The sequence below is a fragment of the Xiphophorus couchianus genome, chromosome 22 (genome assembly GCF_001444195.1).
Source record: "Xiphophorus couchianus chromosome 22, X_couchianus-1.0, whole genome shotgun sequence".
Lineage (NCBI taxonomy): Eukaryota > Metazoa > Chordata > Actinopteri > Cyprinodontiformes > Poeciliidae > Xiphophorus > Xiphophorus couchianus.
Window position 1 is genome coordinate 9,145,207 of NC_040249.1, and position 14,679 is coordinate 9,159,885.

The 14,679-nt window shown below is 37.6% G+C and overlaps 1 protein-coding gene across 3 annotated transcripts in view; it reads right to left on the minus strand.

The window, feature by feature from the left end:
• Positions 1 to 1,021: 1,021 nt before the first annotated feature.
• Positions 1,022 to 14,679, minus strand: part of LOC114137711 (SH3 and PX domain-containing protein 2A) — a 70,573-nt gene continuing 56,915 nt past the window's right edge. For 2 of the 3 annotated variants that reach the window (XM_028006501.1, XM_028006503.1), the window contains 7 exons: positions 13,656 to 13,769; positions 9,192 to 9,275; positions 6,266 to 6,383; positions 5,850 to 6,178; positions 5,493 to 5,542; positions 4,256 to 4,375; positions 1,022 to 4,102 (listed from right to left, as the gene is read on the minus strand). In XM_028006501.1, the coding sequence (XP_027862302.1) occupies positions 2,189 to 4,102; positions 4,256 to 4,375; positions 5,493 to 5,542; positions 5,850 to 6,178; positions 6,266 to 6,383; positions 9,192 to 9,275; positions 13,656 to 13,769 (2,729 nt within the window). In that variant the 3' untranslated portion in view covers positions 1,022 to 2,188. The remainder of the gene's footprint in view (positions 4,103 to 4,255; positions 4,376 to 5,492; positions 5,543 to 5,849; positions 6,179 to 6,265; positions 6,384 to 9,191; positions 9,276 to 13,655; positions 13,770 to 14,679) is intronic. The other variant, XM_028006502.1, reaches the window with a different exon arrangement.

A 14,679-nucleotide genomic window follows, 5' to 3' on the forward strand; every position in this document is an offset into this window, starting at 1 on the left:
AAGACCCCGGCCGGGAATCGAACCCAGGACCTTCTTGCTGCAAGGCAACAGTGCTACCAACTGCGCCACTGTGCGGCCCATATTAATTTGAGACTAAATAAATAACGTGCAAATTATGAGTGGATATAACATTTTCTACAGCACTGCATGTATGTCATTTCTGCTGTTTCTTACCTTGAGAATGATCAAATTTATGTGGATACGATCAAAATTAGCATGACACAAATAATCTAATATACTGATTCACGTATCTCATATTGCAAGTTAATCTGATTATGTTGGAGAGACTTCATCTAATAATTAATGTGTGGCACCTGTCTCTGTAAAACTAAGTGTTTTAGTTTCCCATTAATCTGTTTACAGCTGACGGTTGCAGAATAATAGTCTGCAAAATTCAAAATGCAACTCTGGTAACTTAAACCATTTGATTTTCCCTTTGTAGATGAATTAAAAAGCTTGGTGAGCCAAACATGCTGCTTTTCCTAAATCTTTCCTAAATGGTTATGGCTTAGGATTAAGGATATTAATGCAAAGTAATCAAACATGATCTATTTTAATAACACTACCAATCAAACTGTTTGTTTTTTTATTTATCTGAACAATGATCTCATCTTCTTTGCCAAGATGAGATTATTGTTCACATAAACACACTCTGCATTAGACAACATTTTCCCTTTTTAATGGTTGGAAACAACTCTGTTGTTTGATCCTCTCAGTGATTATGTCTTCTGAAACCTTGTCATTACATTGTTCATTATTCAAGATGTTAATTGGTAATTATTCTAGGTAATTACTTCTTTTAATCATCATTTTAATGCTAATTAAGCCTTTGATTACAATTTGACAGATGCATGTTTTAGTTTTTTGTATTTAAAGAAAGACTAATAATGTTGTATATTATTATTTTTATTTTTATTATTATTATTATTATTGTATTCGCCCCTCGTAATTCAAAGAAGTGTCCTTTATTTGTGGAATTATGAAAACTTATTAAACGTTGTGGAACAAAAAATACACATAATGTCAAAAAGTGCATTTATTAGAGTCATTTTTGGCACTTCAGTTATTGTAACTGGTCACACATTTGGCATAAAACACAAAGAAGCATCCCAAAAAAAAGAGTTATGTCAAATTTACTGCCCAGCAGAAATTCAAATGTTACTGTCTGTTTAAAGCTGTGATCTTTTTTAATACAAGTGTAAGGAATGAATAAATTATTTTTTTTAACTGATGCAAGATTTAATTTTTGCAGAAAAAAAGGATAGATAAAAAAGATATTGCAAGTTCATTCAGAAATGACTAACAAATCAAAATACTGAAAATCTGAGATGCTCACAATTTGTTTCTTTGGAACAATACTACAAAAAATGGATAAAATGCTTTACATAAAGGAGACGTACAGTATATAACATGCAGCACCATGATGTGACTAACACAAAGCAGCTTAGACAACAAAGCTTTTCTTTAGCACAAAAAAAATGAGTGAAAGGTGTTGTTGATATAATGAATCATTTTATACATGCAGTAAGCTTTAATTCCTTAAAACGTGTTAAGTTATGCATTTAAAAGTTACAGAAAATGGTTCAAGAATTAGAAAACTGAAGATAGTCTTCAAGTTAAATGTATAGCACCATGCAAAAGTATTCATAACACTTGAACGTTTCCATAGTTTGTCTTATTACAATCACAAACTTCACTGTATCTTATTAAGATTTTATGTACAACTCACTACTAGCACTTAAATTTATTTAGGGATATTAGAGCTAAAGGGGCTGAGTTAAAAAAAATTCTGAAAATTGAATCACTTTCTTTAAACCTATGCACTATTTTGTGTTGGTCTATGACAAAAACTAATAACAAAATACACAGAAGTTTGTGATCGTAAAATTACGTAACGTGAAGTCGTTAAGGGTTGTGAATATTTTTGTAATGTGCTTAAACTTCTGGCAAACATTCAGTAATTATTGCTGCTACTTGGTTATGTCACTAAATCCCAAGCTTTTAGTGCAAGGTCTTAGGTACTTAACATGTAGACTCATTTCACCAGTTGTAATCTGTTTTGACTTGGTTACTATTTCACTTTGCTGCTTGTATTAATGCAGGTACCGGATTAGCCTTTTAGAGTAAACCAATGCATTTATAAGACTGGATACGTATGTCTATGGCACTGTCAGCTCAAGAGAGAGATCTAGTGCTTCTTCTCAAGGTAATTAGAGGGAACCCATCCTTTCCTTGGCCTGCCATTGTCCAGAATCTTGCAGTACCACCACCCATTAGGGTTTCTTTCAAGAACCTCCAGACTTGTCCCCTCAGGAAATCCCATAGTCTCCTCATCGCCATGGTAATCTGCAATGGAGACATATACCTCCCTGAGGTTATTGTGGATGATGTGGGGCTTAGGTTTGACTGGGGACACTGGAAGAGCATTCTTCGGAGAGTTCAGGCCCAAAGACTCCGAGCTGCCGGTACCAGATCTGTTCCTGTTGTTTGATGGCAGACTGCGAGGCACAGCACCAAAAGAAGCATTGCGTCGCACTGTGGGGCTGACACGGGGGTTGTCTGTTGAGTTGAGGGATTCATTTCTTCTGAGGGACACAGCAGGACTGGCACCGTCTCGGATTGGAGCTGAGATGAAGACAGACTGAGGTCTGACAACCTGCTGTTGTTTGGTGCTATTTTGCTTAAGTGAGCTGAACAAGCTTGCAGGTTTGGAGAGACCACCTGGAGGTTTGGAAGGAATGGGTGGCATGACCTTCTTTAAATTCAGGTTGATGTTGTTCAACACCCGCACCCTTTGTTCATTCTTTTCAAGACTGTTGGACTTGCTGAGGCATCCAGGTTTGGTTGGTGTACCATAGGATTCATATTCTCCCATGTCATCTTGTTGTCTGGCAGGTTCCAAAAAGTATGTAGGAGCCCAACCTTCTGCATCTCCCCAGCGGATATACCACCAGCCACTTTCCTGCTTCTCAAGGACCTCCACTACCACCCCAGCAGGGAAGCTGAGCTCAGAGTCTTGAACTTTCTCATAGGGATCAGTTGTGCGATACAGGTTGAAACCATCCATGTCAGACTCACCTCGGCTTCCTTTGGAGTAGATGGATGAGAGATCGGACGTACTCTGAGATGAAAAGGAATCTTCTGAGGAAATGACTGAAGCTGTCTCAGAATCTTCACCTTTACTTTTGGTGCCATTCTTCAGCTGACCTGTTGGCCGCAGCTGTCTTCTTAAGGTGCTGATGTCCATTTTCTCTGCGCTAGATGCCTTGGCTAGCTGTGGCTTAGGTCTCACTACAGGTCTCAATTTAGAGGAAGACTTGGTGAAGGAGGTCATCTTGCTTTCTTCATTGTCTTTCTTTGGTCTGGAGAGATCTGGGGTTGACTCAGACGAAGCAGATTTGGGACTGGATGCTTGCTCAGATCTGGCTGAAAGTGGAGTCCCATTCAAGTCAATCTTGAGTCTGTTACCAGCAGGTCTCCATCCACCTGATGCCTGGTTTGCAGTCTTGCCATTTTCTGACAAAACACTTGTCTTGGATAAGTTTGAGTCTCTGCTGCACTGTCTCTCTGGGGTCTCCCTGAAGGGCAGGAAGCCATCATTCTCATAGATACATTCTTCCTCTCCCCCAGCTTCTCCTTCTGCTTCTTGACCATCCTCAAATGATTCACCCAATTTAAAGGAGGCGCTGTGGAGTGATGAAGCAGGAGATGGCTTGGAAGACAAATGAGATCCTTTTTCAGAGGACGTTTCTTCATTCTTAAAGTCCACCAGAGAACTTTCCCCTCTCAGAAACTCAAACTCAGATTCCAGATCCAGATCTCCAATGGCAGGTACATCGTATTCTGGCTCTTCATAAACTGGCCCACTAGGAGATACAGGAGACTCCGGGGCATCTGATCCAGGACTGCTAGGAGGTGCTGTCTCCACTGAATCCTGTTTTTTGACAGGCGGGGCAGGAGGTGGTACTTTTGGGCGGCACAGAGTGCTTGTTCTCCGATTCAAGTTGGGCTTTTTACGTTTGTCAATGTAGGAACATGGAGCCCAACCCTCCTTCTCACCAATTTGGACATACCACCATCCACCAGAATTCTTTTCAATCACCTAAAGTACACAAACAAAAAAATTTACATTTTTAATAGCAGGAGTCGGATTAAGAAAACATGCTAAAATGATGAAGCAGAGGATTGTGTGCATTTACTGTATTTAAATTTATTATCATTTTGTTTCATAGTTTTAACTTGAAAGGGTGTTTACCTCGGCTTTCTGTCCTCCATTAAAACTGATGCCATCGGATATGCAAGACTGGAAATCTGCAATGGTGTAATACTCAGCTTCAACTGCAGGGGGCTCTGGAGGGGAGGGCAGCTGAAAACCCTAAATGATAAAAAGAGACTTTTAAACCTATTGAAAATGAGTGAAAAAGCATACAACATGCACACTATTGCATCTCACTCCATTTAAAGAGTAATTTTACTTAAAACTAAAGAACTTGAAACAGCAGATTTGCATTTTCATTCATTCTGCTGTTATTTTAAAATTACTTCACAATTTTGGGTTTAATTACTACAACTACTTTATTTTAGGACTGTTAACCTAAAATTTAAATGGTATTTTATACATTCCTAGGTGCATATATAGTGCTATGTAAAAGTATTTGACCCATAAAACATATTTTTTTTAGGTTTTCGCTAATTGTAGCAAAAACATTGCTCAATTAAACAAAATGAAAGCTTTTTTTTCAAATTATAATGTCATTTATTAAATAATAAAGCTCTTAAAGCAACACAAAAGTGATCTCTTCATACTCTGTCAACCCCAATTTCTATTGTAAATGAGTTATGGTACCCAGAGGACAGATGATTGTCAGTCTTGTTGAACACTTAATATAACCTATCTGACAGCATGAAGTAGGTTAAAAGATTTCAGACACTACACATAGCCGTATGTGACATTTGCCAGACTTGAATCCGATTAGGATATTTGACAGACCACTTATGCTCAAACATTTTTCCAATGTGAACACAGTTCTGTAAAAAAAAAAAAAAAGCAGATAAAACGTCCTCTACAAGGATGTGAAAGACTGACTGCCATTTAGAAATGCCAATGGCAGCCGTTGCCACCTAACATTGTACACCCAGATAATATAAGGTTTAGGTTGCTTTTTTTTTCACATAGAGCCAACATGGTTTGGATAGCTTTATTTGCTTAATCAAAAATAAACAGAAAGTAAAACCAAAAAGAAAAAAAAATCTGTAGGTCTATATTTTTTCACAACTTGCACAAAATGTTAAAGGGCATACACTTTGGTAAATAACTAAGAGAATAAAGTTGATGAGATTTTTGCTTTTGAAGTCTTTGCTATTTTCTGTTGTTGTTTATAACCTTTACCTAAACTAACTGTGCAAAACATTTAAATGACCAACTAGTGAGATGTGTCTCAGTAGTTAAAAAACCAACTAGGAAACAAAGTAAATAGATGGATTATTCTTACCAGGGTTGCATCTCTTCGAGGCGGAGGTTTTTGCCTCAGGACAGGGGAACCTGTGACAGCAGAATTGAAAGACAAAAGGCATTTGGTTACTATTTTCATCCATATTTATCAGGGAGGAGGATAATGTACTTGTGTAGATTTTGTGCACATCAACCTTGCTATATGTCTTGGTGTGGCTTAAACAAAGAAAAAGCATCCAATGCATAGATATTGAAACACATTGTAAAGTGATTTGTAGAATTTTCAGAGATTTAAAAGACACCATTTATCACAAAAGAGAAATGAATGATGAGCCAAATGGAGACAAATCTATTAGTTATTCAATATAAAACATAATATACAATTGCCACAACTGACCTATTTCCACTCGATGTGGGGCTATCCGGGCTACAGCTGGTGAGGCAGGTTCTATTTTGATTTTTCCCTCCTGTGGAGCATTAACTAGACTGGATTCAGTGCAGGGAATCGGCAAGCTGATCTCCTTCCTGGAAACCTGGGGACTCTCAGGGACTCCTTCAGTCTGCACATTCTTCTCGCTTAAAGTTTTCTTGTTTAGCAGGTTGCTGATCTCCATGATATTTCCAATGATCTCAACTGGGCCTGTGACAGTCTTCTTACGGGGAGACAAATCATCCTTCACTTTCTTGAGGTAAGAAGCTGGAGCCCAGCCCTCTTTATCTTGGTATCTGCGAGAGAAGAGACAACCGTAAAATTGGCCTTTTTTTTATATGAAGGCCGACAAAAATGTCCACAGCAAGTGAGCAGAGGCGTACCTGATAAACCACCAGCCTTCAAGGTTCTTCTGAATGACCTCAACAATGACTCCTTTCTCAAAAGCAATTTCATCTTTGCCCTCGCTGGAGTAAGGCTGCACTGTGATGTACTTCTCTTCTGTTAGAAAAGGGGAATGACAAAAAAACAGCTAAGATCTGACAAATGTCATAAATCTTAAAACAAAATATAAATTGCCACGAAAGAAAAAGCAAAAAGGAAAGTTTTCATGAAACGCTGGCACCGAATGGTACAGAAGGCACTGATAGAGAGATCCGTCTTTCTTCGACTGAATCACATTTTTGTGAAATGTTTCAGCTGCCAGTTGCACTGATGTGCTTAGTTCATGTGTTAAAATGCTCTCTGGCATTATCAGTATTTATAATTTTTTAATGAAGCCAAAATAACTTTATAATGCAGTAAAAAAAACTACAAGACACTATAAATTCATGCCTTTAAGAAAATGTTTTTGCCATTGCAGCAGTTAAAAAGAATTCTCTGGACTTACGCAGATGGCGTGCGTGTATTAAGGTAATTGCTTAGCAAGGATCTAAATAACAATATAAAACTAAGAACTAATAGGTACAACACGCCGCATGAGGACTGTAAGCACTGTACACTGAGCACTATTCTGATGTTCAACATCCATAAAAAGCAGTGAGGCGCCATGGTGGTGGTGGTAGAATAACATATTTTTTTCATTCAAAAGGTCTGTTGTTCTCTAATTAATCCTGAACAAAACCAAAAATGGTTCGATGGAAGGAATGAAAAGAAAAATTGGCTTAGATCTGAGTTTTTTGACAAAGTAAATAAAACGTGCAAAAACAAATAAAAGTTTTTTTCTCTTATTCTCCCACCAGATGTTGGGACATACATGTGGTATGTGTAGAAGAGAAATTTGGAATGAAAAGGTTCTCTGATTAGCTAATTCTTGAAATAACACACACTACATGATAGGAAGATTCAGAATCCCCCACCACCACTGAATAAACATTTAATATGTCAATTATTAACATATTAATATATGTTTATATATGTTTATATATATAGGCAAACATATATATAATAACATAAAAGATGGAGATGACACACTCCATCGTTTTGGAGGCAAACAGACTCATTTCAATTTACCTTTATGTCCAGTTATTTACTACACTGACAATCTGCTATCAGTTACAATGCCTCATAAACATTCATACACTTTGCCATGTTGTTGTACCCACAAATCTGAAAAGTGTGGTGCTACTTTTAGTTATGCAAAAATAGTGGAATCCTGGAAGAAAGCATGTTAGAATCTGCAGAACTCTTGAAACTTAGGGGGAGGTTCGTCCTCCAGCATGGTGACCCCAAAAAGGGCTGCAGTGGAATGGTTTAGATCAATGCATATTTATGTTTTAGACTGGCCTAGTCAAAGTTCAGACCTCAATCGTTTTATACTGTGTGGCTGAATAGAAATGCATGCCACATTTTTTTAAGTATCTATGAGAAGCTTTAAAAACTACAGCATCACTGGGTTTACAGTTATGACCTACTTTGTGATCACAAAGTTGGTTGTGATATGTAGAAATGTTTTAAAAAGTTCTAAGGATATGAATATTTAAGGAAGGCACTACATCAATCATAACTCAACATAACAAATGCTATGAAATTATGTTAATCATGACAGTTATCACACTAATACTATATTTAGTGTTACACTGAGAGTACTGAACTAGAAAACGCAACACATAGGGGGCAAAATCCCAGTGTCTATGGCCTTGTGACAGGAATCATCTCCTCAATCTGCACATAATAGCAAGCAAAGACATCAGGCTCATTTCTACATTCCCATGAGGCCAAGGGGCAGAGTAATATCGTTGTTTCCTGTTATTATAGCAGTTCCTGTCTAAACAGATGATGGAAGTTTAAAAGGGAGACCAGCATATAAAAAGTACTTTTCTGTGCAACAATAGCAAATCTATTTATTTGAACCAACTTAATAGCCACTTCATAATGTCATATACTTTATTCCTCTTTCATTTAGGACTTTAACCACATGGTGTTACATCTAACAGATGTAACACCATGTGGGCATATGGGGAGACACTGCCTCAGTGTTTTCCTAAGAAAAAGCATAGAGGGAAATTCTGAATCAGACATCATCTTGACCGCAACATACACTGCCTGCAACACCATTATAAATTATTCTTGCAGAGTCTGCAAAAAGTTCTTCTTTTTTTTGTCAACACATCAACATAGTCAACATCTCTCTATAATCCCAAGAGGAGCTCACACTGCCAAGAGCTAAACATAGGCCTTCCCTTTCCTTTCTTCTTTGTTCATAATCAAAAGACCGCTAAGACAGGTATTAATGAGGTTTTTTGTTTATCAGTCAGTACTTGTAAATATCTGAACCACTGCAAGATAGTTGCTTTTTCTTGCTAAAGTCCATACTCGTTGCAAATCTACATACATGTTTAATTTCCTCATAAAAAGTCAAATACAGCTCTAAAATGCAGCCTAAGGCATTCCAAGGTCTATTATGTAACTACTTTCAGATGAGTGTGTAATGATTTTCTGCAAAGCTCAGATTGCTAGTTTCGACTCACATCCTACGACTATAATATAAAAGAATAATTTGAGTCTAGCATTAATAGTTGGTGCCCTCACTGGAGTAAGTTTTTTCTTTGTTAAGGTGCTAATTTAACATTACTGGTTCTTTTTAGATGAGATGAGTGGTTAGTTTTTGTGCATGGCGCTACATGATGAATGGGTTAAGTTGCAAGACAAAGCGAGATGTAAAACAGAACAAATATGCACATGTGGAGAGAGGAGCAAACTGAGTCATGTGATGAGAGACAATGAATGGAATGGTGTGAAAGAGAACAATAACCCAAAGGAAGAAAGGAAGAGAGGGAGGGAGACAACGGGTAATTTATCTTAGTTCACCTCGGCTCTGCTGCCGACTGATGACACCCCCCAGCGTCCATCTCCGGTCCAGCCTCTTCAGATGAGCCTTATGTCGCTTAGTAACTGACATATGAACGTAGTTACCAAACAAACAAACATGGAGACATGAAGAGCAGGCGTAAATGTTACACAAACACACAGCACACAAATGACATGGGCCAGACCAGAGGAGACCCGTTATTAGTCACGTAGACGACATAAAAACAAGACAACAGTACAAACCATGATAAGCAGTTAGACATGGATGGATGGATTGATGATTAGAAAGGAAGTGTTGCAACCAAGACATCTCTGCCACAGTGAGCAGATTAGGATGTAGTAATTAGGATGTTCTTAAAATGGTTTTCTCATCATGTTGTGTCTGGGCATATGGTGCACACATTGCTGATGCAGAAATGTAGATTAATTAAGAGAGCTAACTGAGTTAACCACCTGTTGGAGGGGTACAGCTGAAATGGTCCATAGTTGGTTTTTGTTATGTTTACAAAACAGGAGAAACCAAAATGGTCTCTTCTACCTGGGTCACATACTAAACCAGATAAGTTTTTTCTTTGAAGATATTTTAAAAAAAAAAAATGTTTCATTATCAAATAAAAGACAAGGCAGCGTAGTGATGAATAAATTTATTTTCATGAATGTAAATGTGATGAATACATTTTTTCTCTTCTACACATACCACATGTATTTTTTTAACGATGAAAAATCATAAAAACCAAAACCTGGATCACTACAAATGTGTTGCATTCCCTTTTAGGTTCATAATTTTGCTCATCATTTCTGAGCTCTATCAGCATCTTATTCACAATGCATCAGATTCAACAACAGGCATCAAATTCAAGTAGAGGCGGGACATTTGAAATATTTCTGTGTCAAACAAGAGTTTTGAATTACAACCCAAAACTGATCTTCTCTTGCAGTAGACATAAAAGATACAAAGATGGAAGAAAAACACTCTCCATCTTTGACCACTGCTCTTTGCACAATCTCTTTCAATCGGTCGGGGTTCTACATTTTCCTACGTAAATCACTAATATCTGTTAGTGCGTACATAGCTAACAGCAAGGCTCATATAAGTACTTTACTGCCATGTAATGGTTCGAATTACGCTAAATTATGCTTCATCTACAAACTAAGCACCTAATTTTATATCGATTATATGCACTGTATGAACACCCTAAACACCGCAGTTTTATGATTACAGGTGTGCTAGACTAAAAAAAAAAAGTATATTAATGCTTTCTTGTTAATAAGGGGTGTCTACTTTCAATAAATCAAGAGGAGCTCACACTAGTCTCTCGCCGTATAGAGAGGTCCAGGTAAATATATCCTTAGTGAGAACTTTGTGAATTTGACGGCTACACAATCTCTGGTTTGCTCAGATTTGATTGTCACAATTGTTGTTTAATTCTTTTGCAAATCAGACCCGTTCTGAATAGGTACAAATGTTTTGAAGCTATTATATAAAACCCATTGAGTTTTTTTTTAAAATCACAAGTTCTGTCTTTTTATATGGGGATTATATGCCAGTCTGTTTCTCCCAATACTATCCACTTGTTGCCTGGCAACTACTTGGAGGACAGAAATAGTTTGGTACATAAATCCCCCTCATTTGCCAAAATGCCTTCTTACATTTCAGTTTTGAACAGTTTGAGCAGATGAAATTTGAGAAATGTAAAATTTTGTGCAGATTTTTTTGACATACCAATGCCAGCTGTTTGCTCCCGTAAAATTCAGTCTTTCCTTTGAGCTGTTGCTTAAAATACTGTCCCACTTATCATGGCAACATTATGTGTCTTTCAATAGGGAAGCAAATCTATTGTCCAAAAGCTATAGCTTGCACAAAGCAAAACAAGGACAATGACACACTGCCTCAGTTTCAAAGGTATGGTACTGTGAGATTTGCTCCCCTACAGATTTAATCTATTTCTGCATTTTTTTTTGTCACACCTAAATGTTTCAAATCATTAATCATATTTTGACAAATATAATAATATAAAAATATAATAATATATAAAAAAGAAGATTAAAGATGATGATTTGATTAGATTTTTTTTCAGCAAAAAAAAGTATATAAATCCCGCCCAACCTGCCACTTTGTGAAAATATAATTGCCCCCTAGTAGCTTTTTGCTTGAGGGCAACAGGTGCCGTCAAACATTTATGACAACTGGCAATGAGTCTTTTACGTCACTGTGGAGATATTTTGGCTCACTCTTCTTTGATGTATTGTTTTAATTCAACCACAGTGGAAAAGTCTGTTTAGCACCATGTTACAGCATCAAAAATGTCAGGAATTGACTAGGTTTCTTAAAAAAGAACTTGATTTTTACATTTTTTAAAAATTACATCAAGGATTATTGTTCCGTGACTCAGACACTATTGAGCATAACTTCACAAACTGATGGCCAGAGATTCTCCTTCATAATTTTTTACAAAATGTTTGTATTTAACACACTACAAATCCCACTTTCTTCATAGTTTGGCTGGTCCTGCAACTTAAAATCAGGTGTGACTTATTCCTTTTCCTCTTCATGATGCATTTTGAAATATGTGAGGGGGGAAATACTTTTTCCACAGCACTGCATCTTATTTTCTTTCTTTTCTACATCCCCTTCTAATATCTGTTTTCCAGAACTCTTTTTTTTTCTGTCAACTGTGCTTCACAGATGGGTGAAGAACTGACAAAGAGGATCTTTATGAGATTCATGCCATTCTCATGACTGAGTAGACACATAAACACTAATTAAACTGACAGATTGTCCCTCCCCATCCCTCCAGAACAAAACTCAAATAACAACTTTTAGCTACCTCCAACTGAATGGAGAGAGTTGGCACAGACATGTTTGCACATTTGTAGCAAATAAACCTTTTTTTATCTTATATGCATATGTGTGTGTATGTATCCAGGAGGTCAAACACAGGAGCCATTCCAGTATTGGCCACACCTCATCTGTTGTTTTAGCTCATCTAGGAGTCATTAAGAAGTTCAGTGCCAACAGAATCCTGTGCTCTAAAAAAGCTCTTTGTTTGACCAGAGCATTGGCAAATCCTGTATATTTTCCATTAATACTGTGCCTTCACTGATTGAACTGTTTCAGGTTGAGTTAAATGCTCTCCGTTTACATTCTAAGAATTAGACTCGGCGAAGGCCTATCACTGCGTCCAACAGGGAAATATCGCTGACTGGATCCTGACTTCAGCCTGTTATTCTGGTGAAAACAAATCTCTATAAAGTGTGTTTGCTATTAAAGCCTTGGATGGCTCTCTCTGACTTCAGAAAACTCACGAACCCTAGCATCAACACTCAGCATCAATTTGCAATGATAAGCAGACAATGCACAAAACAGTGTTAAGTCACATCAGAGCTGATTTTCTTTTGTAACCGCAGCCATAATTCAAACAGTATGACTTGTGAAATATGATGTTATTTTTCTGTCTCTGCTGCTGATGAAAGCTCGTGCCTCTTTCATGAGCTCACTCCAAGGTGGCCATAGCCGTAAATGCTGCACTGTATCCTTCCTACCTACGGCTTTACAGTACATCACTTCAGACACTGCAGCCGGGTCCCTCCCGGCACCTCTTGGTGTTTACTCAGGTTTGAATCTAAACTCTGTTAGAGTGAAGCTGTAATGGCAGACAGACAGAGAGAGGTGTTCAGAGCTGCTGGACCTCAGCTGTCAGTGTGGACTTGCTGCAGAGACACTCACCTGAGTCTTCCCCACTCTGTTGCGGATCAAAGGTTCTGCTGTGTGTGTGGGTACAGTGCTTTGGAAAAAGTATTCACACCCATGGAACCTTTCCACATTTGGACACGTTACAAGTGCAAATTCCAGTGTATTTCATTGGAATTTTTATGTGTCAGACCAACGTAACTGTAAAGTTACATTTTATTTCAAGTTTAAAAACTCTAATAAAATTTGAAAACTGTAGCTGTCATATGTATTCAGGCGCCTTGATTCAAGACTTTGTAGGACCACCTCCAGGTGGAGTCTTTAGGGAAGTATCTCATCTGGGTTTGGATTTCCAAAGACTTATTTTTTTCTCTCATTCTAGTTATTTTGCCAGGAGAGCAAATTTTACACAGCTTCCCAACCACTATAATTTATAGATTTCCCATGTTTAATTTATCATCAACAACTACTGGAATCAATCATTTTTTTAAACTTGATTTGGTCTTTTGGTAATTGCGTTGTGTTTCTGTCTTTCTGTTTCTGTAAAGTACTTTGCAATTCACTAGGCTGTATGAAAAGTGCTATAAATAAAGTCTGATTGATTGATAGCATGAAGCTGCCACCACCCTGGTTCATCATGAGGTGTGTTCAGCATAGGCAAAAGTTGAACAAATGTAAGGGGACTTTTCCTAAGCACTGCTATGTGGTTAAATAACAAAATATTTGAGGATGTATTTAGGTGGGTGACAACAGAAGTCTGTGCAGTGATTTACCTTCCCCCGCTTTGGAAGCACCCAGCTCCAAGTCGTCCCGTGTCCCATTGTGGGAGTTGAGATAGGTAGCTGGAACCCAACCTTGCTCCTCTGCAGTGCTGACAAACCACCAACCTGTCAAAAGACAACAGAGGCTGAAAAACAACAGGTCTTACAGCAAATTTTTGTTTCACAACAAGCCTCAAGGTGCATAAAGTATCAAAATAGTGTAGATAAACGTCACTAGTAAAAGCAAGGAATAGGTCTCTGTACTGTTAAAAAAAATAACCACGATGAGCTGCTCTTTCATTTTTACAGACACTTCTGATAAGTTGGTTCATATTTGTTTTATTTAGAAGGCTCATGTTTAATATATCATTTTAAACCACAAACCATAAATCAAAACCTGCATGAAAATTCTTGTGAATTTCCTCACATGGTGACCGCTTCCACTGCCAAGAACATCAGCATGAACACTGCCAGGCTACGGGTCGACTCATGACAAAGTTTTCTTTTCCTTTTGCATTTCATCACAATCTGCCAAACATTTTATTGGGCAGGACACCGCTGAAATGCTATTCTCAGGCCAAATTGTCCATTTGCTGTGCAGGAGATGACATGATTTAATTGTACTCGGGACGATGACAATTTTCTGCTGACAGCCTCAAAAGGGGATATGGGGATCCACTTTAAAGTCAGATTTTAATGAAATGAATAAGTGAGTGAGTGCTAAAGTACATGCATGTGCTCATTATGTCTCAAAATTTCTGCCAAATAAGCAATTCATGTTAATGCCCTCCTCTAAAGCAGGGTACACTCTGTGAAGCTCTGCGAAGCTCTGACCTGATATGTCTTTGTTCATGAGTCAAAAATGTGGGCTAACAGTTCTACTATGAGAAACTGTGCAAAATAAACTGTGTGAGCACCATCTGAAGAAATGTAGCATAAAACTGTCAAAAACTGTCACTTTCACAACAATTTTAATGTGGTTTTCTCAACATAATGAGAGATAATTCAAACCACATTTTTGCATGCTAAAAACATC